At 36.8% G+C, this 22028-nt stretch overlaps 1 protein-coding gene and 1 long non-coding RNA gene across 2 annotated transcripts in view; both read right to left on the bottom strand.

Moving 5' to 3' along the window:
* The window catches only part of LOC149787107 (uncharacterized), a 458590-nt gene that overhangs the window by 56028 nt on the left and 380534 nt on the right, over positions 1–22028 (bottom strand). The window lies entirely within an intron of this gene.
* The window catches only part of LOC149787114 (uncharacterized), a 67766-nt gene continuing 60373 nt past the window's right edge, over positions 14636–22028 (bottom strand). Inside the window, exon 13 of the mRNA XM_089978078.1 lies at positions 14636–21163. Within this exon, the coding sequence (XP_089834204.1) occupies positions 20661–21163 (503 nt within the window). The 3' untranslated portion in view covers positions 14636–20660. The remainder of the gene's footprint in view (positions 21164–22028) is intronic.

The raw sequence follows: 22028 nt of genomic DNA, 5'->3' as shown, positions 1-22028 counted from the left end.
CTCAAAGGAACGTTTTATTTGCCCGAGTTACAACGTGTCACCAAAAAAGAAGACGACGTGAACGACATCTAAAACATTCTCGAACGCAGAACCCGTAAAGTGGGCAAACGACGTGTCAAAGAAGTTAAAGTACGTTGGAAAGGATATCCACCCAGTTTTGATTCTTGGATCGACGCTTCGCAAGTCATCGACTATAAAGAGAAGTGACCATCATGCCCTTTCACACAGACGCAGCTACGTCGACCGCTCCTTCACCCAGTTCTTCTCTGCAAGATTTACAAAAGCAACCCTTGTGGGTGTGGTGTGGAGATCGTGTGCCTAAAACGCAAATCACCTTTTTCTGCCAAATCTTCATGGTGTATTGTGTCATCGGGGCAGCCATCGCCAATTTGAGGTTGCAACAAGGAGACAAACAATTGTGGACCATTTTATTGATCAGTTGCATCGCTTACCTGCTTCCCAATCCCTCCCTGAAATTCTCCTCGAACGGGAACAACGGGAACCTTGTGTCCAGTGCCAGTGTCAGTCACCACTCCAACAACAACAACCCTATTTTGGGCGGAGACACGCCTCTGACGTCCAGTAACCCCTCGGACAGCCACAGAACTCTGGAATTATGAGTCACACTAGCCAATTTTACTTAACCTTACCCAGTGACAGTTCCATGGAGGTGTTTCCCAACAACACCTTGTGCTGTGACACTGCCAAATTACCTCAGGCCATCCCATTAGATCACGAAGCCAATTGGGAAGTGGCTTTGGTGGAAATGATTCACCCAACACAAATCAAAAACATCACTGAAACTCAAAACACTTTTCAGGTCGAAATCCTGAACGAACAATTGCAACTAACCATGAATGAAATCGGGTTTTCAGGCGACGTAATACCAGCCAACAATCCACTCTTCAGTATCTATACCTTGAAAATTCCGTCAGGGTTTTATTTTAGTGGCCAACATTTGGTGGATACCATTGCTTACAGGTTCGATTTAGCCTTTGGCAAAGCCCTGAACAAAGCCACAAAAAGTGTGAAGATTGTATACCATAAAGTGGCTTGTCGCTTACTGATGAAATTTCAGGATACGGACACGTTGTCCTTCAGGTTCAATGGTAGTTTGTTTGAAATTTTGGGTGGACATGAAGGAATGGTCGCAAACGATTCGAGCTCCAAGATCAACAGTAATATGGATCTTTACAGAGCTTTTGGAAACCCGGTAGAACTGAACCACGGACTGAATTTTGATCTTTGTGTATTCCGATGTGGAGGAGTACAACGTGGTGGGACACACCTCTGTGCCATTACTGCGTGTCATTCCTTTCAAAGTGGATTCTACCACGTCCGCTAACGAGGAAGGTGGAAACACTTATCACGTCCACCGCGAATTTGTACATCCTCACTATTTGCCGGTGAGCAGGTCTTATTTGGACACGGTCAACATTGCTATAAAAGGAGATCTGGGACAAAATATTCCATTCACCAAAGGAAAAGTCACGGTGAAACTCCATTTTCAAAAACGGTTCTCTCATGACTCGTAAGTCATGTATCCAGTGTACCGAGCGGTTGCTCGACAGCGAGGACACGGTTTAGGAGATATGTTAAAATCGGCTTTTCGTTCGGTGGCCCCGGTGTTAAAACCGATGGTGACACGCGGATTGCACGCCTTGAAAGATGCGGCACTGACACACGGTGAAGAATTTCTCCAAAATGTCATCATCGACAAACAAAACCCCAAAGAAGCTTTCATGAGGGCAGGCAAAAATGTCTTGTTGCAGACGGGTAAAGACCTTTCAGGCCGACGAGACACACCTATAAATGCCTTGCACGCTACCGAGTCAGGCATTCAGCAAGGACAAGGCAGAAAGAGACGACGAAGAAAACACCCTTTCACCAGACTTCACACGTCTAAAGCTAGAAAGGTAAAGAAAAGAAGAACCATTCGAGACTTAGACGTTTTCGATTATTGAGAAAGAGAAAAAATGATGCACCGAGAGTCTTGCGCTTGTTCCAAGTCGGAACCGGAACTGTTTGCCATGCCCCCCCCACTATGATGACCATGCAAGAATCCCAATGGGTGGAATTTCATCCCGTCTCCTCTTTGACGGATTCAGCTCCCATCGAGTTTGAAATTAAAGGACAACCCGAAGATTACATCGATCTGAATAGCAGTTACTTGTATTTGAAAGTCAAAGTAACCGAAGCGGACGGTGACTCTCTCATTGATACGTCCAGAGTAGCTCCCGTCAACAATTTCATGCATTCCTTGTTCAGTGGAGTGGGCTTGTATTTGAATAACAAACTGGTCAGCAGCAGCATGCATACTTACCCTTATCGAGCGTACCTGAAAAATCTCTTGACGTACGGAAAAGAAGCCAAAAGCACTCATATGGATGCTTGCGTGGTATGGAAGCCTGACGCAAAGTTCGACAGCACTACTATTGATGGGGATGCTCAAAATTTATCGGGATTTGTAGAATGAAGAAAGAAAATTGCACTAAGTCGTAGTTTAGAACTGATGGATCGTTTGCATTTGGACATGTGGTTACAAGAAAAGTATTTGCTGAACGCAGTTGATGTCCGCCTGAGACTGAACCTCACCAGTGCCGCTTTCCATTTGATGTCTGCAGCTGGCGATTACAAAACTGTCATCCAAGAAGCCCGACTTTACGTGCGACGTGTGGAAGTGTTACCTAAAGTGGGTAACGACGTCAGTCGGACGTTGAGCAGAACGACCGCCAAGTATTTGATTTGACGAGTGGAAGTGAAAACCTTCACCATTCCCAGGGGACAGCGATCCATGATCGAAGATCATCTGTTCCAAGGACAGCTCCCCAAACGTTTGATCCTTGGTATCGTCGAGAATACAGTCTTCAACGGAGCTGTCGATGAAAATCCTTTCAACTTTCGACACTTTGGTGTGTCCAAGATCGAAGTCAGTCGCGATGGCAAGACCTGGTGTACCAGACTTTTTGAACCTGATTTTAGTGCCAAGAACAATTACTTGAGGTCGTACTTGTCTCTGTACGAAGTCACCGGACAGTTAGGAACTAACACCAGTCACGGCATTACGTACGTAGATTACGCAGGAGGCTATGCTTTGTGGGCTTTCGATTTCACTCCAGACCAAGGCAGCGACGAAGGACATTTCCACCCTATAAAATCCGGCCAGATTCGTGTGGAAATTCAGTTTACAAACCGAGTCCCTGATGAAACGGTGAACGTCATCTTGTATGCAGAATTCGATAATACCATAGAAATCAACAGTTTGAGAGAAGTCATTCTAGACTATTAGAAACCATGGAAGACTGTTATCCCTGTTTACCTAGTGCAGAAACTTTGAAGATGGAATGTGAGGAGACCGTGGAAGAAGAAGAAGAAGAAGAAGAAAAAAAAAAAAAAAAAAAGAATCACAAGACGCAGAAGTTATCATGATGAAGTCAAGATGGCCAGAACAAGAAGCCCATTTAGTCTCCTGTTTTGCTACAGTCCTGGCAGATATAATGAAAGAATTGATCAAGGAAGAGTGCTATGGATGTCACAACGATCATCCCAGTCAAATTCAACACGACAAATGTCTGATGTTGAGTCAAGAAGAAAAATTGGACGAATATCTGGACAAAGCTTGGGGTCACATCGAGATAGAATTCGTGTTGAACGAGTGGTATAAAGGCTTGGATAAACATTCTTCTCCTCCATTAACGTCTCTGGAGTGCCGTCGCATCGAATCTCTCTTTGACCAGAGTAACAAGTCGGATCTAAACGCCTTTTAATTGTCAGACATTTTCAAGTAAAAGGTCAGGATCGAATTGATCACTTATCATTACCTGTGAAGAAGAAGAAACAAACCCACACAAATCAACGGATACCTGGGAACTTTATTATCTTTAGTTCGTAAACTGCTTCTTGGAATCCTGTCGTCTGTGCTAAAGATGATCTCCCTCATCGCAAACCTTAAGACCATCAAGCTTATGTGATCAACACGGACGACAGTCATCTCCCAGGAACCTACTGGGTAGCCGTCTACTTTCCTCAAGAAGGATGTGTGGAATATTTCGATTCCTATGGATTGCCTCCTCTGGAAGACGATATCATTGACTTTATGAGAAGAAACGCTCAGACCACCCGATTCAATAATGTGAAATTACAAGGCACAGATTCCTTGGTGTGTGGACAATATTGTGTGTATTTTCTGCATTATCGCTGCCTGGGCTATTCCTTAGAACATTTAGTGACTCATTTTGATCCTCGTTCTTCTTCTAGAAACGATGTGAAAGTAAATCAATGGTTTTGTGACCATTATGCTTATCTTTTGTCTCAAGCTAGGAAACGTAGTGTCCATCAATGGCCTAATGACTTCCAGCAGTGGAAATCACAATTTCATTCACAACGTTGTCAGCCTTGACCAAAATAATGTGTTAGTTGAAAAAATGTTTGTGATATGAAAAAATGTTTGATGTTATATTGTTGGATTATTGTTAAAAATGTTAGAGTTGTTTGTTAGTGTTAAGTGATTTTGAATAAAAAAAATGTTGTTTTGAAAAAATGCCTTTGTCTTTTGTTTGGCTATAAGAATTTTGATTCATGCTCTTTGACTTTTTACTATCCCTCTCATGACACTCATTGAACGGTCCGACTCGAAAACCGTGTTGGGATGTTTTCCTTCACATCCGCGCTTTGACTTTAAAAACCGGGGTAGTTTCCAGTCAAACCATCCATTGTCGACTCATCCTCCTACGAAGATGTGCTCCAAACTAGCTAAGATAAACGAAGCCTACGTGAATTTGCACAGGGTCAGACACAGTCTGATACCGAAGCCTGAAGAGACAGAGAATGTGAGAATGTTAAAAGTCACCGAAGACCTGATAGAAGAGCTCTTCAGAGAAGTAATGAACAGGGGGAAAGAAGAATGGACAGAGAAGTACATACTTCAGAAACAGCAGAGAGAGCAGCAACAGCAACAACAACAGCAGCAACCTGAACCTGACAGAGGCTTTGTCGACTGTCGTATCGACACCAAAGAATTCTTCTTCTCTTTCCGAAGAAGCAGACCTATCATCAGAAAGTCTATCGTCAGAGGACGTCGCATTCTTAAAAACTGAAAGATCGCCCTAGCTTCAACTTCGCACACAAAAACAGCCCTTTTCAGGGCTACTTAATACTCTAGAAAAGAAATAACAATCGATTTGCCAATGTATGTATGTAGAGTAGTGTGAATATAACCACTGACACTTTTGTGGTGTGATTGTATGTGTTTGTGTGGATAGTAGATAATGATAATGTTTTTTTGCTGTTTGACGTGCGTGGAGAGTAGATTTGGGGTTTGATTTGATTGCTTTGCGTATGTGGATAGTATATTGAAGTGATTAATGAAAATTTTTAAATTAGTAATGGATAGTAAAATAGTGAGTGTTTCTTTTAGGTCCGCGCGTTTTTTTGGTCATGATCTAGGTAATATAACTTTTGTCTTAGGGGGATGTTTTCCTTCACGTCCGCGCTTTAACTATAAATTGAAAATCACTAGGCAGTCTAGGTACCCTTGTTGATTGATCAATACTAGAAAATGAGTAGAATGAGCAGCAGACTGACTAAATTCATGGAACTTCAGATGCATCTGGAGTATGCCAGATGCCTCCTGAACGAGCTGGCCGCGGAGGCCCTTGTGGAAGAAGCCAGGATAGAACAGGAGGAGGAAGAGAGAAAAATGAAAGAAGAGGAGGAAAGAAAGAGAGAGATCAGGTGTCACCCTATGATGAACCCTGTGTGCAAGGTGACACCTGAGGCAAGGACATCTCCCCAGCCTGTAGCTGAACCACAGTCACAACGTGAACAACAAGAACCAGTACAGGACCCACAGGAGGCAAGGAGGCCAGTTGTTCATCCTCGAGTGTGGAATAGAAGACAAAGAAGACAGAGGGAACAAGAAGTGTTCACTATTCCGCAAAAGGAGGAGTGGGATAGTGAAACCACTCAACCCCCGTCTGCTCTTCCAACGATTCAAGTGAATTGGACCAATGATTGGAGTAGACGTTGTATCTGTGTTGCCAGACCCGGAAGGTGCCATCATTAACCAGGTGCCCTGGAGTTTAAAAAACAAACAGTCCTTTTCAGGGCTACCCAAACCTTTAGAAAAGAATTAGTAATCTATTTGCCGATGTGTGTATGTAGAGTAGTGTGAATATAAACACTGACTCTTTTTTCCTAGTGCGAGTGTATGTATTAGTGTTTGTAAGTGATCAATTAGGTTTGTGTGGATAGTAGATTATGGATTTCATTTTAATGCTTTGCGTGTGTGAATAGTAGATTTGGGGTCTGTTTATTGCTGGTTCACGTATGTGGATAGTAGATAATATGAAATGAGAAAAGTAGGGGATGTTTTCCTTCACGTCCGCGCGCTGTTTGGTCATGATCTACGTAATATAAATTTTGTGTCTTAGGGGATGTTTTCCTTCACGTCCGCGCTTTTCGTTTAAGAACCCACAACGTTCGTCATTCACACCATTCTGCAAAGAATAAAAGAGAAGATGGCTTCGAACCACCTTGATAAAATGAAAAAATTGCAAGACGTCCTGGACAATTTGGGTATGATGGAGCAAATGTTGGTTAACCTAAACGAGGATCACTATTCTTATAGTCCCCATCGAGTGAAGATGGAGATTAACAACTTACGAAAACTAAAGGAAATCATTAGTGATCTGTTGAAAGAAATAAAGGAGGAAAAGGAGGATGAAGAGGAAAGGATAAGGATGAGAGCATGGAACGAACAAATTGAAAAAGAAGAAGAAAATGAGAAGAGGAAGAAAGAAGAGGAGGAGAAGAAGAAAGAAGAAAAAAGAAGGAAGAAAAGAAAGAAAAGAAGAGAAAAAGTGTAGGACAGAAAATAAGAAGCTGGTGGAGAAATAGAAGAAATTAGAAGAAGAAAACCAAAGGCCCTTTTCAGGGCCACTCCGATCTCTCGAAAAGAGATAGACTTTCAATTGCCTAGCCCCAGTTTTTTATTTTTTTATTTTTAAAAAAAATCCCATGTTAAATTCCCCTTGTCCCTAGACAGACCCAAACTACTATAGTTCCATGTTCAATTCCCCTTGTCCCTAGACAGACCCACACTCTATTCCCATGTTAAATTCCCCTTGTCCCTAGAGTGCCGCGACAATATTTCCCATGTTAAATTTATATAGTCCCCAGAGTGCCGGGACCCTGTTTTTAATGGTAAGTCCCATTGTCCCTAGGGTGCCCCTATTCACTACTCATAGGAGATGTATTGATATGTCTCAGCAAGAATTTAAATCATGGTTAACCAACGAAACATTCACTTTTATGTACATTGAAGGTTTCTTTTATGTACATTGAAGGTTTCTTTCATTAGCCTCTTAACAGCGAGAGAATACATAGCCCTATGTTCTATGTTCAAATACACTCAAATATATTGAGATACACTCAAATATACTCAAAGACGTCATTTTTAATATTAAAAGTCTCGGGATTTTACTGATCACCATTGCACAAAAATGAACATTACATCAACCTTACTATCGTATAAATCGTAGGACCGAAAGAAAAGACCGAATATATAATGGGCCTAGTACGCAATATATCATACGGTCCAGCAGACTGAACAATGGCAACATCTCTGTCCATTTACCGACCACGCACGCGACCTGCTTTATATAAGATGGTTGACGTTTTAATGCTTTGTAGTTCCCGTCAATTTTTTTTTAACAGTTAATTTTACACAAAGTTGTAAAAAAGATGTATAATTTAAATTCGGTATTTTTTTTTACAGTAAGCAGAAAGAACACCAATATTTTTTACATAAATACATACATGCATGCAAATATATATAAATAACAAAAAATTAAACAGATTTGTCTGACTTTGCGGTGTTTAGAAGGACCGGAATGCAAATGACCGTATGGATCTACAATAGGGAAAGCGGACGCTTTATATTCATCAGTTACTGAATAAAAACCATACCTCCAAAGATATATTTAATGGGCATATTTGAGTAAAAGGACGTGCAGTACAAGTCCTCATGATTAGCGGATTATATAAGTATGTTGTTGGTCTATTGAATTCCAATAATAGCCAATGGCTACTGGTTAAATAATCTTTATGTCAATGTAGGAATGCAAGAATGAATGCTGGATGATTTTTAAAGGTTGAATTTCTGCGATTAGTGGAATAAAGCAAAAATAATATAGGATTTATCAAACAGCCATTTCTTGTACCACGTGCAAGACACGCTTTTTAGCATGTAGGTTTTGTTGGAGACTATTAGTGTTTAACAAAATATTCATGATAAGGATACATTCTCATAAATCTAACAAAGCATTTTCATAATCCGTATAATTTTCTCTCTCTCTCTCTCTCTCTCTCTCTCTCTCTCTCTCGTACTTTGCAACCAACGCACTTCTTGTTTCATGGTAATTTATCAGATCCTTTATAAAAATTTGTATGTACTATTCATGTGTTTAGCTTGAACCCGTTTTTTTCAAACCGATTTTCATAAACATATAAGCGGCAAATTTAATGTTTGATTGCCTTGAAACTAGTATCTTTACTTGCCCGCATTTCCTGTTCATATTTTTTATAAGGTTTAAATGTCATATTAATAGGACTTGTATCATAATTTTATGGTATGTTAAGTGATGCTTTGTATATAAACAGGTATAATCTAGCAAATTGTCCTGTGGAATATATAGTATGGTAACATGTTAATTACTTGGTATATTTTAGTGAACGATATATATATATATATATATATATATATATATATATATATATATATATATATATACCGCCATGTCGGCTAATTCAGCGCATCGGGTAAAACTGCGCAACGATATGTTATTTTTGGTTCATGATGCTGCATGCTGAATCCAAAGTCTTATTAGTTTAATTGATATTACCTGGGATATGTTTATTCCTGTTGTTGCTACATTTAATCTTATTTTCTCTCTGAGTGGGCAAGTCCGACTTACCTTATTAACATTTTAATTTTTAAACATTCGTGTGTTATATGAAACAAATACATTTTAAAATATGTTCCAAAAATTGTATTTGTGCATTAAACCCATTTCGGCCACTATCCAGTATCCCATACTCTTCTTCCAATAGCAGAATAGGTTTTTTTTTTAAAAACGATCAACGAAAGACAGCTATGTGTAATGTAAGGACTACATGAAATTTAAGGACTATGTGTAATGTAAGGACTATATATAATTTAAGGACTATGTGCAATGTAAGGACTATGTGTAATGTAAGTTCTATATGCAATGTAGGGACTACGTGTAATGTAAGGAATATGTGTAATGTAAGGAATATGTGCAATGTAGGGACTATGTGCAATGTAAGAACTACGTGCAATATGCATGAACTATAGGTCAAAGGAAATATCACCACCTGATTTTCATAAGGAGTTCTGCATTCCCAGTTTGGGCATGAGTACACAATATCAACACCTAATATGTTAGATACCTTGTTTGCAGACTCATCTGTACCTCTAGATGGTGATACTGTGTCCCATGCAAAGAGAACTACAACCATTACATTGTGGAACCACCCAGATGGTGATACTGTGTCCCATGCAAACATTCATATGGCCATCACATTTTAGAACCACCCAAATAGTGATGCTGTGTCCTATGCAAACAGCCCTACAGCCATCACATTGGGGAGCCACCGAGATGGTGATACTGTGTCCCATGCAAACAGCCCTACAGCCATTACATTGGAGAACCACCCAGATGGTGATACTGTGTCCCATGCAAACAGCCCTACAGCCATTACATTGGAGAACCACCCAGATGGTGATACTGTGTCCAAGGCAAAACTGTATATTTTATCAGACTTCATTGGTTTGTGAAAATAAATATATTGTTTGGATTGCTTAATTTGCGTATTATGAATGTTTCATTCTCATGGGTGGGATCAAAATGTCAGGATTTGTTCCCTCTCTATACCATAGATTACAGATAGGGCATATAATGCAATGTGTTGTCTTTGTTTGATTCTTTAAATGTTTGTATCATAACAGTGGAACTTTGTTTGCCCTCCATTACTGGTTCAAGAGTTTTACTTTTGGCAATAGTCTTATTGTTCAGAATACCTAGTGAAAATATTTATTCAGTTATACCTTGTTGGCAGCTACCCCATATCCCTATTCCAGAGTGAAGAATTGGTTTCTTTTTAATTTTATTGCTGAATTTCCTTGACAATTACTTATATTTGAAAAGAAAAACAAACTTTGAAAAATGTAGGAAATAGTGTAATATTTTCTTCAACAAAACATTCTAAATATAGATTGCAACTGTTATACCTCATCATATTACCACATTCAATGTTATATAAACTGTTATACCTCATCATATTACCACATTCAATGTTATATAAACTGTTATACCTCATCAGTATACCAAATTCAGTGTTATATAAACTGTTATACCTCATCATATTACCACATTCAATGTTATATAAACTGTTATACCTCATCATTATACCACATTCAATGTTATATAAACTGTTATACCTCATCAGTATACCAAATTCAGTGTTATATAAACTGTTATACCTCATCAGTATACCACATTCAATGCTATATAAAGATCACATTGAGCAAAATGCCTGTGGTTTGCAACTGTTATATCGCTATAACACATTCCATCTACATCTGTACAAATTGTTATATAAAAATTGTTTGAGGAAAAAGCTGATTAGTTGAAGATTTATTTTTCTTTACATTAGATTTAGTCATTCAGTTTCTTAGTATGCTCATAATTGTAATATGACATAAGAACAAGTCCATACAATAATGTATCTTAGCAACATGTCTATACATTAAAAGTCCATTCATTGATATAAATACAGGTTCATTTAAGTACAAGTCCATACAATAATATAATATAACATGTCCATACATGTGATACTATGGGAGTGTGTTTGTGATAATGATCCAGTGTGCATGTAATACTGTTGGAGTATGTATGTGATACTGTTGGAGTGTGTCTGTCATACGGTTGGAGTGTGTATGTGATACAGTTGGATTGTGTTGGTGCTACTGTTGGAGTGTGTGTGTGATACTGTTGGAGTGTGTCTGTGATACTGTTGGAGCTAGAAAAAGTTTTAGTTTGGTGAGGCATTTGATAACAACATCCAGTAAGGAAGAACATAGGATATCTGATACTGGTGAAGTGTGTCTGTGATACAGTTGGATTGTGTAGGCTATACTGTTGGATTGTGTAGGTGATACTGTTGGATTGTGTAGGCTATACTGTTGGATTGTGGATGTGATACTATTGGAGTGTGCTTGTGATACTGTTGGAGTGTGTCTGTGATTCTGTTTGAGTGTGTCTGTGATTCTGTTGGAGCTAGAACACATTTTATTTTGGTGAGGGATTTGATAGCAACACTTAGTCAGGAAGAACATAGGGTATGTTTTACTCTTGGATTGTGTCTGTAATATTGTTGGAGTATGTTTATGATACTGTTGAGTTTTTCAATAATATTGATGGATTGTGTATGTGATACTGTTGTAGTGTTTATGTGATACTGTTGGAGTTAGAAAATGTTTTTTCTTGTTGAGGCATTTGATAGCAACACTTTAAGTCAGGAAGAACATAGGGTATGTGCTTCTGTTGGAGTGTGTCTATAATATTGTTGGATTGTGTAGGTGATACTGCTGGATTGTGTATGTGATACTGTTGAAGTGTATATGTGATACTGTTGGTGAGGGATTCTAATAAGATTATGTTATCTACTATTATAATGTACATTATATATTTTATATTTGTAGTAATTAATCCAATGTACTTTCAGAAGCTGGTATTGTCTAGTTGGGAAAAATTCATTTTCCCTATTTTCATAGGTGCTAAAGCTAGTTTACTTTAATTCAGGCTGATATTTATAGCATCAGGGAGCAGTCATTTTAATTAGCAGTGTGCTTACATCATGTTCAATTTCTGTACACACAATATCCAAAGAAATGTCAGCCACATTACATCAAAGTAGCATAGAGGTATGTCAACATTCTCGCCACTGCATGTTTCATATGCAAACTTCACCTTACATACATCACTCTCTCAAAAGTACATAATAACTGTGTTTAGCTAAATGGTAATATAATATGTTTTTAAGCAAAATGGTCATATGATCTGCTGTTAGACGCAATGGTAATATGATATGTATTTAGGGACAATGGTAATATGATCTGTATTTAGGTACAGTGGTAATATGATCTGTACTTAGGTACAGTGGTAATATGATCTGTATTTAAGTACATGGTAATATGATTTGTATTTAGGTACCATGGTAATATGAATTGTTTTAGGTGCAAAGATAATATGGCCTGTATTTAGCTACAATTGTAATATTTTCTGCATTTAGGTACATTGTAATATAATTGTGTTTAGGTAAATGGTAATATAATCTGGGTTATGTAAATGATAATACAATCTGTGTTTCGGTAAATGATAATACAATCTGTGTTTCCGTAAATGATAATACAATCTGTGTTTCGGTAAATGGTAATACAATCTGTGTTTAGGTAAATGGTAATATAATCTGGGTCATGTAATTGGTAATCTAATCTGTGTGTGTGATTTGGATTTTTAATGTAACTTTAACAATTTTTCAGTCATATCGCTACGATGTCTGCAATGTGGCAGTTTATAGTGATGTCTAGCACGGGGTCATCATGACGCAGACATGTAGCATGATGTCCCACCCAGTCACATTATCCTGACACCAGGCCGACCAGTCCTAACACTAACCTCTTAATGCTGAGCGCCAAGCGAGGCAGCTGTTAGTACCATTTTTGTAAGTCTTTGGTGTGTATCGGCCTGGGATCAAACCCACAACCTCCCACATCCGAGACGGATGCTCTAACCACTAGGCCACTGGAGCAGTTAATATAATCTGTGTTTAGATAAAAATGGCAATATAATATCTGTTTAGGTAAATGGTAATATAATCTGTGTTTAGGTACAATGGTAATATGATGTGTATTTAGGCACAATGGTAATGTAACTTATATTTAGGTACAGTGTTAATGTGACCCATAATTAGGTACAATGGTAATATGACACATATTAGGTACAATGGTAATGAGACCCATATTTAGGTCCAATGGTAATATGATGTGTATATAGGTACAATGGTAATGTGACCCACATTTAGATACAATGATAATGTGACCCATATTTAGGTACAATGGTAATATGATGTGTATTTAGGTACAATGATAATATGATGTGCATTTAGGTACAGTGGTAATATGATCTATATTTAGGTACAATGGTAATGTGACCTGTATTTAGGTAATATGGTAATATGACCCATATTTAGGTGAAATGGTAATATGATCTGTATCTACGTACAATGCATTTGATAATGTAAATTGTAACAAATAGGTGAAAAATAAGAATATTTGATAATTGAAGACAAAAGGAATTACATTGCAAATTTTTCTCTTATGTTTTGTTAATTACTAGATTTTGCAGTTTAAGCTTCCCAAGATAAATGAATACTATATTACTATATAATCCTCTCATTATCATTACAAGAAAAATATAAAAAAAAATATATATTGATTTAAAACTTGTCCTAAATTTGATTCCATGTAATACTGATGATTCAAAACAATACAAAATGAATAAAGAATTTTTGAAAAAATATATATTGCATCTGTGTAAGTTTTTATTACTCTCCATTGTATCTGTGCAAGTCTATAATTAATCTGAATTGTGTGTTAAAATTTGTGCAAGTCTGTACTTATTCTCTCTTGCATCTATCCAAGTCTGTAGTTTTCCCCATTGTGTCTGTATAAGTCTGCAGTTATCTTATGTTGTCTCTGCTAGTCTGTAGTTATCCCCCAGTCTGTGCAAGTCTGCAGTTATCTTCTATTGTGTCTGTTTAAATCCCGTTATGTTCTATTGTGTCCATATAAGTTAGTAGGTATTCTGTCTGCGTAAACCTGCAGTTATGTTCTATTGTGTCTGCATAAGTCTGCAGTTATATTCTATTGTGTCTGTGCAAGTCTGCAGTTTTCCCCAGTACATTTGTGTAAGCCTGCAGTTATCTTATATTGTGTCAGTGCAAGTCTGTTGTTATCCCCCACTGTATATGTCTGCAGTTATGTTCCAGTGTGTCTGTGTAAGTATGTAGTTATACCCTATTGTGTCTGTGTATGCCTGCAGTTATCTTCTATTGTGTCTGTGCAAGTCTGTAGTTATCCCCCATTGTGTCTAAGTCTGCAGTTATGTTATAATGTGTCTGTCCAAGTCTGCAGCTTTGCCCCATTGTGTGTGTGTAAGTCTGAAGTTATCATCGATTGTGTCCAAGTCTGTGTTATCCCTCATTGTATATCTGTAAGTCTGTAGTTATCCCCCATGGTGTCTCTTTAAGTCTTTAGTTACCGACCGGTCTAAATCTGTAGTTATACTACACTGTGTATGTAAATCTGTATTCACATTTCATGTATGTACATATGTATCTAGGTAGGTAGGCATATATGTAAGTATGTATGTGTGTGTGTGTGTGAAGGTAGGTAGGTAGGCAGGTAGGTAGGTAGGCATCTAAGTATGTAAGTATGTTTGTTATTGCAGGACAATACAGGCTATTTGGTACCAATTAAAAGATACATAACCACAGTAATTGACTTTTATTCATCATTTGTTTGACATAATATTTTATGAACTCTCCTCAACTCAATAATATAAGATACAATATTACAAACTTTGCAATTCTACAGCTTGATTGCTGGCAGAAAAACAAATGACAAACTCCCTCTCCTCCCCGAATACCAGCAAGTTTATCGTTTAAAGAAAATAAAGGGAGAAAACTGCATGGTAATCAAAGAAAAATGAACTAAATATAAATACAGTATATACAGTTGAGAAATCTCTTATGTTAATGCCATTTGCTACATAACTAAATCCTACTTGAATGTTTTTGTCATTTCCTACCCTATAGGATTCAAACTGACATACATGAGGTTTGTGCAAGCTTTCTATGGTGTAATATAAAACTGATTAATTACTAATCACACCACCTACATACACAAACATACCTAATACATTTTATCTATCTAGTGTGGTGGTTGCATAATCATCCCAAAGACTTGAAACAGGTGGTTTAAAATAACGAAGAATTTATTGTAACGACAAAAAATAATTTTATCATTTACGTATGTCACAGGGTTCAATTCGGAATAGAAATAAAAATTCTGATCATTCAGGGTTTATGCCTTTTATTTGTAAGCAGAATCAGATAAAAAGAGAGGCAGACCAGCCAGGTGGATCATAGTAGATTTGTATAGAAACATAAAGCAGAAATCTTTTGAAGGGTCTGGACTTCAATTATAAAAGCAGGGGCTTTAATAAGGGACTTACTTACTCCAGGTGCTTATTATGTATAAGTGCAAAAGCATGAGTACCCCATGCATATGGTCCACCTAATGAATTATCTTGTGTCCATAGGGAGTCAAATCATATTTTGATAAAAAGATATGTGGTATACAAAACCTATGAGGAAAAGGAGAATTTTTACTTAGAACTATTAATATCTGTGATAATCACACGTCCTTTAATAAATGGCATGACCTTGAAGTGGACCAAGCTATAAAATAAATAAGATCAAACTGAAATGCAAAACAAAATATTAAATTCATCCATGCAAGTAAAAAATTACAGCTAGGTAGCAGTCTAAGTATCTGTGACCACTTACTAATCAGTATTTTAGTTTAGTGGTATGTAAACCTGACTGTGAGACGAAGTGGGTTTGATTCTTGACTCGGATAGTTTGTTCTTGATCTCTTTACACAAATGCCAGCAAACATGCACATTAAATTTTATCCAGATTTAGTATAACTGTGAAATGTTTTCATCCCAATAAGCTGATCTGTAGCCAATAAATTGTAACACGAAGCAGAAAGGAAACAATCTTGTAATGGCAGAAAATTACCATCATGTACTTTCCTTAAAACTAATAAGAAAAGCTCCATAAAAATCAAGGCACATATAAATAATAGCACAAACTTACATTAGGAGTGAATTTCGTATTTGAAGAGTCATTCAGATTGAAAACTGAATAAATGCTGAATGAACAGCCATAGTGAAGGGAATTATAAAACAATACTGTAATAGAATTTTACAAATATTGTCAAAGCAGATGAATGCATACAATGAGACCCTGCTATAGCAAGAACGTCAGGTTTCATAGAAATGTCATGATATTATGTAATGCTTTATGCAATGGTGCTACAAGTCAGTTGACTCATCTATCTGGCTGTACAAATAGGGAGCTGTAAGAACTGTTTGTGTTTCAGTGGTAGAACTGCCATCTTAAATCATTATATCAAAAGAGAAGTACTATAAATACATAAATTTTTCATTTAAAGCAAAGACCACATATGTATATAATGCATACTGTCATTACAATATTGACATATACACTCATTCTAAATTCCTTATATCCACACAGCGAACTTCATTGAAAATATCCCTACAGAAACAAACTTTTAGTCATTCCAGCATATACTAGTCATCTAGCTTTTTTTAAACTGGTAGAAATGTAGCAGTTAGCTTTAAGTCATCCAGTCATTTATAAACAAATTACAATCAGGCAAGTAGTTTTAAGTCATCCAGTCATTTATAAACAGATTACAATCAGGCAAGTAGTTTTAAGTCATCCAGTCATTTATAAACAGATTATAATCAGGCAAGTAGCTTTAAGTCATCCAGTCATTTATAAACAGATTACAATCAGGCAAGTAGTTTTAAGTCATCCAATCATTTATAAACAGGTTACAATCAGGCAAGCAGTTTTAAGTCATTCAGTCATTTATAAACAGGTCATAATCAGGCAAGTAGTTTTAAGTCATCCAGTCATTTATAAATAGGTTACAATCAGGCAAGTAGTTTTAAGTCATCCAGTCATTTATAAACAGGTTACAATCAGGCAAGTAGTTTTAAGTCATCTAGTCATTTATAAACAGGTTACTATCAGGCAAGTAGTTTTAAGTCATACATTCATTTATAAACAGGTTACAATCAGGCAAGTAGTTTTAAGTCATCCAGTCATTTATAAACAGGTTACTATCAGGCAAGTAGTTTTAAGTCATACATTCATTTATAAACAGGTTACAATCAGGCAAGTATTTTTAAGTCATATGCTGAAGATAACGAATATGCAAGACATGACAAATAACCAAGAGTTTATCTTTCTTTGACCATGGACATTCCTGGCATTTTCTATGAAGAAGAGTTATCTCTCTTTGACAAACAATGGACATTCAACTGCATGCAGTATAACAGTTACAAAAAGTTCTGAAGTCTGAATGAATGAATAGATAAAGGGCATGTACTTAAGAAATGGGAATGATAGTGAATTGTGTAACAGTTGCCCACCAGCCAAAAAGATGGTGATATTCAAAAAATGTTGTATCAAATAAACATATCTCTTCTAGAGACAATGTACCATAAGTACACCTCATTTTTGGAGACACATGACAATTAATACAACTAATAACAACTATGAAAAGTCTGAGTATCTGAACGATAATGATTGTCTATGACAATTATGCAGAAACAGTGCATTCGATTGCAAATCTATAAACATCAAACAGTAAAAAACAAACTTGAAAATGTGACAACCTAGGATGAAAATAAATTATATTATGCAAGAAATGAAAATATAAAAGCATACAATAAACAAACACTGAAAACAGTTATACATGGAAAAACACACATACCGGAAAATACGAAAAATATATATAGTTGTTGTTGTGTTTAACGCCATTTTACAGCACATGATAGGCTATACATGGCGGCCAGTAGTAATGGTGGAGGAAGAACCCGAGAAATCCTCCAAAAAGAACCACGACTCACGAGAAGCTACTGGCAAGCTTTCTCACATTCCCATATTTTGGCGAATCCGAGACTCGAACCCATGCAGCCAGAGGAGATATGGCATTGAGCGCTTTAGACCACTCAGGGCCCAAATATATACATGTAATAGTGAAGCAAATACTATTTAGCAAATGCAAGTCATTTCTACCTGTACAAAGAATAAAACCATAAATATGCAGTCATATTAATGGATTTTTGTAATGAAACTAGAAAGTGAGTGGTTATATTAAGAAAATTCCTCTTTCTAAAAATAGATGCTCTCACATGGTGCAATACATTTTCTTGGTTGTGTTCATTTGGTAAAAAGGGTCCGATTCAGCCATATATCAAGTTTAATGCTTCAGTGTGTTGTCTACGAATAGTAGCAGTAATGTATAATCGGGAACAATTAAATCAAAACCAAGAGTATGGTTTGAAGTCACTTGTGCATGTGTTCCAATGTACATGTTGTAGGGGTTGTTTCAAAGTAGGTTACAAATCTTTTTGACTGATAGTTTAATAAGCATTATTACCAAATTGCAATTGCAAGACTCAAATCTTGTTACTTCTGTAGTTAAACTTAATCACATGTATGTATAGTTCCTACTGTGCTTTTATAAGTCATATGGCCAAAATACACTACATTTACCTCAGTTCAAACATACATATATGGCTATAAGTATGCATGCAATGGGTATGAAGATATACATGTTCAACATATAACCGATTGTTCAAGTATTGGTTAAAACTATGTTACATGCATACTGAGAATTTAAAAGCATTATTAAAATAAGAAAATGCAGTAAGATATATATATATATATATATATATATATATATATATATATATATATATATATATATATATATATATAGTGTTTCTTGCTTTGCTCGCATTTCTCCCTTTTTAGCACACACTTTTCCCCGTACTGTCCAAAAGGAGAAGTCACTTCTCCCTAAAAATCAAGTCTTGCTTGACCCCTGTTACAGGAAGGAAAAATATAATTTCAAGACCTCTATCCTTGTTCATATGTGACTTATAAATCGATTATGATATTTTAATGAAACATTGGCATTTTGTTTATCCTAACTTGATATGATCTCACATTTCCACTCCCTCTAACTCAAATTCACAAAATAGGATAATATAGATTGGCAGCTTGTCTATTTATCTAGGTGGACATGCTTTAACTCAAATTTTGGATCATTCGTATGTGCAAACGTTGGAGTCTTCATTATAGGTACTGCAGTTCTTGATGACTTGATGCAAAAGTCGATGACTTGATGCAAAAGTTGTTAGTACAGCAGTTGATTAAATCTTGCTTGTAGATGCAACTTTTCTTGGAGCCTTGCTTGAAGATATAATTGGTGAAACTTTGGTTTATTAGCAGAAATTGTTGGAACCTTTGCTGTAAGTGCAACAATTGTTTGCGTGTGCAACACTTGTTGGAACCTTGCTTGTTGGCCCAACACATACTGGAACCAAGGTTGTTGCCATGGCATGCATTGGTACCTTGGTTGTTGGCACAACAGTTGCTGGAACCTTGGTTGTTGGCACAACAATTTGTTTGAACCTTGGTTGTTTGCACAGCACATATTAGAACCTTGGTAAATGGTACTTCACATGTTCAAACCTAGGTTGTCGTCAAAGCAGTTTTTTGGAAGATTAGTAGTAGGAATCGAACTAGTTACAGCCTCAATTACTGGCACAGCAAATGTTGCAGCAGATGCTTTTTGTGCAGTAGTTTTTGTTGGGTTGGTTGTTAGTATAGCGGATGTTGGATTCTAACTTTGTGGTGCAGCAGTTGTTGCAGCCTTGGTTGCAAGTGTACCATTTGTAGCTACAGTAGTTGCTGAAACCGTGGTTGTTGATACAGCAGCGATTGGAGATTTACTTGTTGGTGCAGCAGTTGTTGTAACTATGGTTGTAGGTGAGCCATTGTTGAATCTTTGTAGGTGCATCGGTTGTTGCAGTTTTGTTCATGAGGTCTTGGCTTTAGGAGCAGCAAGATATGGTTGTTGGAGCTGCAGTTATCTAAGCATTGGTTATGAGTGCATCAATTGTTGCAGCCATGGTTGCTGATAATGCAGTTGTTGGAACCCTTATTGTTGGTGTAGCAGCTACTACAGTTATGACTGTAAGTGCAGCACTTGTTGAAACCTTGGCTGTAGGTGCAGCAGTTGTTACACCAGTTGCTGAAACCTTGGCTGCAGGTGCAGCAGTTGTTACACCAGTTGCTGAAACCTTGGCTGCAGGTGCAGCAGTTGTTACACCAGTTGCTGAAACCTTGGCTGTAGATGCAGCAGTTGTTAAAGCAAGTTGTTGAAACCTTGGATATTGGTGCAGCAGGTATTGTTGCCATAGTTTAAGGTCCTCCATTTGTTTGACCCTTGTTGTTAGTGCAGCAGACACTGAAGTCTTTGATGTTCGTGCTGCAGTGGTTGGATGTATTTTTGTATGTGTGTATTTATTATATTTATGGCACATTAACACTGTAATGGCGATATTGTGCTGATTAAAAATTTTTATATCAAAAATGTAAACAGAATTGAAGACAAACATTGGGAAGATGAACTATTTCAAATAAATGTAAAAATGAAATATTACATAAAAAATATAAAAGTTACAGATGCTACAATTCTGTATAGTGTGCATGAAGCAAAATATAATGATAAAAAAGGAGGCAATCCTTAACATATAGGGTCACAAATTGTTAGAAAAGCACATTCCCTCAAAGAGTCCATGATTTTTTATGGTCATAAATCATCAAAACAGTTGTAGAGTTCACATCAAGTAACATGCCTTGGATCGTTTTGATTTCATAGCTGAATCCTCAGTTGAGGGTGCAGCAGTTGATTGAGATTTCACAATTGATGCAGCAGCTGTTGAAGATTTGGTATCTGTAACCTGAATATTTGTTGACTGAGTTGTTTGCACTGTAGTTTTGGGTGCAGCAGGTGCTAGTGCTTTCGTCACTGGTTCAGTAGTTACTGAAGCTTTAGTTATTGATGTCTGGATACTTGGAGACTGAGTTGTTAGTTCTGTTGTTGGAGACTGAGTTGTTAGTTCTACTGTTGGAGACTGAGTTGTTTGTTCTACTGTTGGAGACTGAGTTGTTAGTTCTATTGTTGTGGGTACAGCAGTTGCTACTGCTTTTGTTGTTGATACAGAAGTTGTTGATGTTTTGGTTGCTGATGTCTGGGCTTTTGATGAATGAGTTGTTTCTGCCACAGATGTGGGCGCAACACGTAGTTGTGGTCTTGTTTTCAGTTCAGAAGTTGATAAAGCTGAAAGTGAAAACATTTAAACAGGATCATTTTATCAAATGTTGCTATTATTAAAAATAAAGTAAGTGTTATATGGTAACATAACTGGAATTCCAATCAAATTTAGTTTCTACTGGAACTACTGTCATGTTAAAATATTTATGAAATGTGTACAGAATGGCCTATATTGAGTACACATTGATGCCTGTGATCAATATTAAGCATATAAGGATGCCTTTGGTTACTAGTCAGTATAATTGGATACATCTGATCAATAATGAGTACATATGTGTATGGTCAATGACAACATATGAATGCATGTAGTTAATAACATGTACATATCGATGCATGTAGTCAATAACATGTACACATCGATGCATGTAGTCAATAACATGTACATATTGATGCATGTAGTCAGTAACATGTACATATCGATGCATGTAGTCAAAAACATGTACATATCGATGCATGTAGTCAAAAACATGTACATATCGATGCATGTAGTCAATAACATGTACATATCGATGCATGTAGTCAGTAACAAGTACATATGGATGCATGTAGCCAATAACATGTACATATCGATGCAAGTAGTCAATAACAAGTACATATCAATGTATGTAGTCAATCATGAGTACATATGGATACATGTAATCATTCTTAAATACATATGCATGCATGTAGTTATTACTGAGTATATATGATACATGTAGTCAATCATGAATACATATGGATGCATGTAGTCATTATCAAATACAGGTGAATGCATTTAGTCAATCATGAGTATATATGGATGCATGTAGTCATTCTTGAATACATAAAAATATCAATAGTCTATAGCAACACTTCAATCTTATTATCATGCAATAAAACACATTCAAGACAA

Source organism: Sinohyriopsis cumingii, chromosome 12 (assembly GCF_028554795.1).
Source record: "Sinohyriopsis cumingii isolate HCF-2022 chromosome 12, ASM2855479v2, whole genome shotgun sequence".
Taxonomy (NCBI): Eukaryota; Metazoa; Mollusca; class Bivalvia; order Unionida; family Unionidae; genus Sinohyriopsis; species Sinohyriopsis cumingii.
Note: the sequence above shows the minus strand (reverse complement) of the source record. Positions and strands in the feature narration are given on the sequence as shown.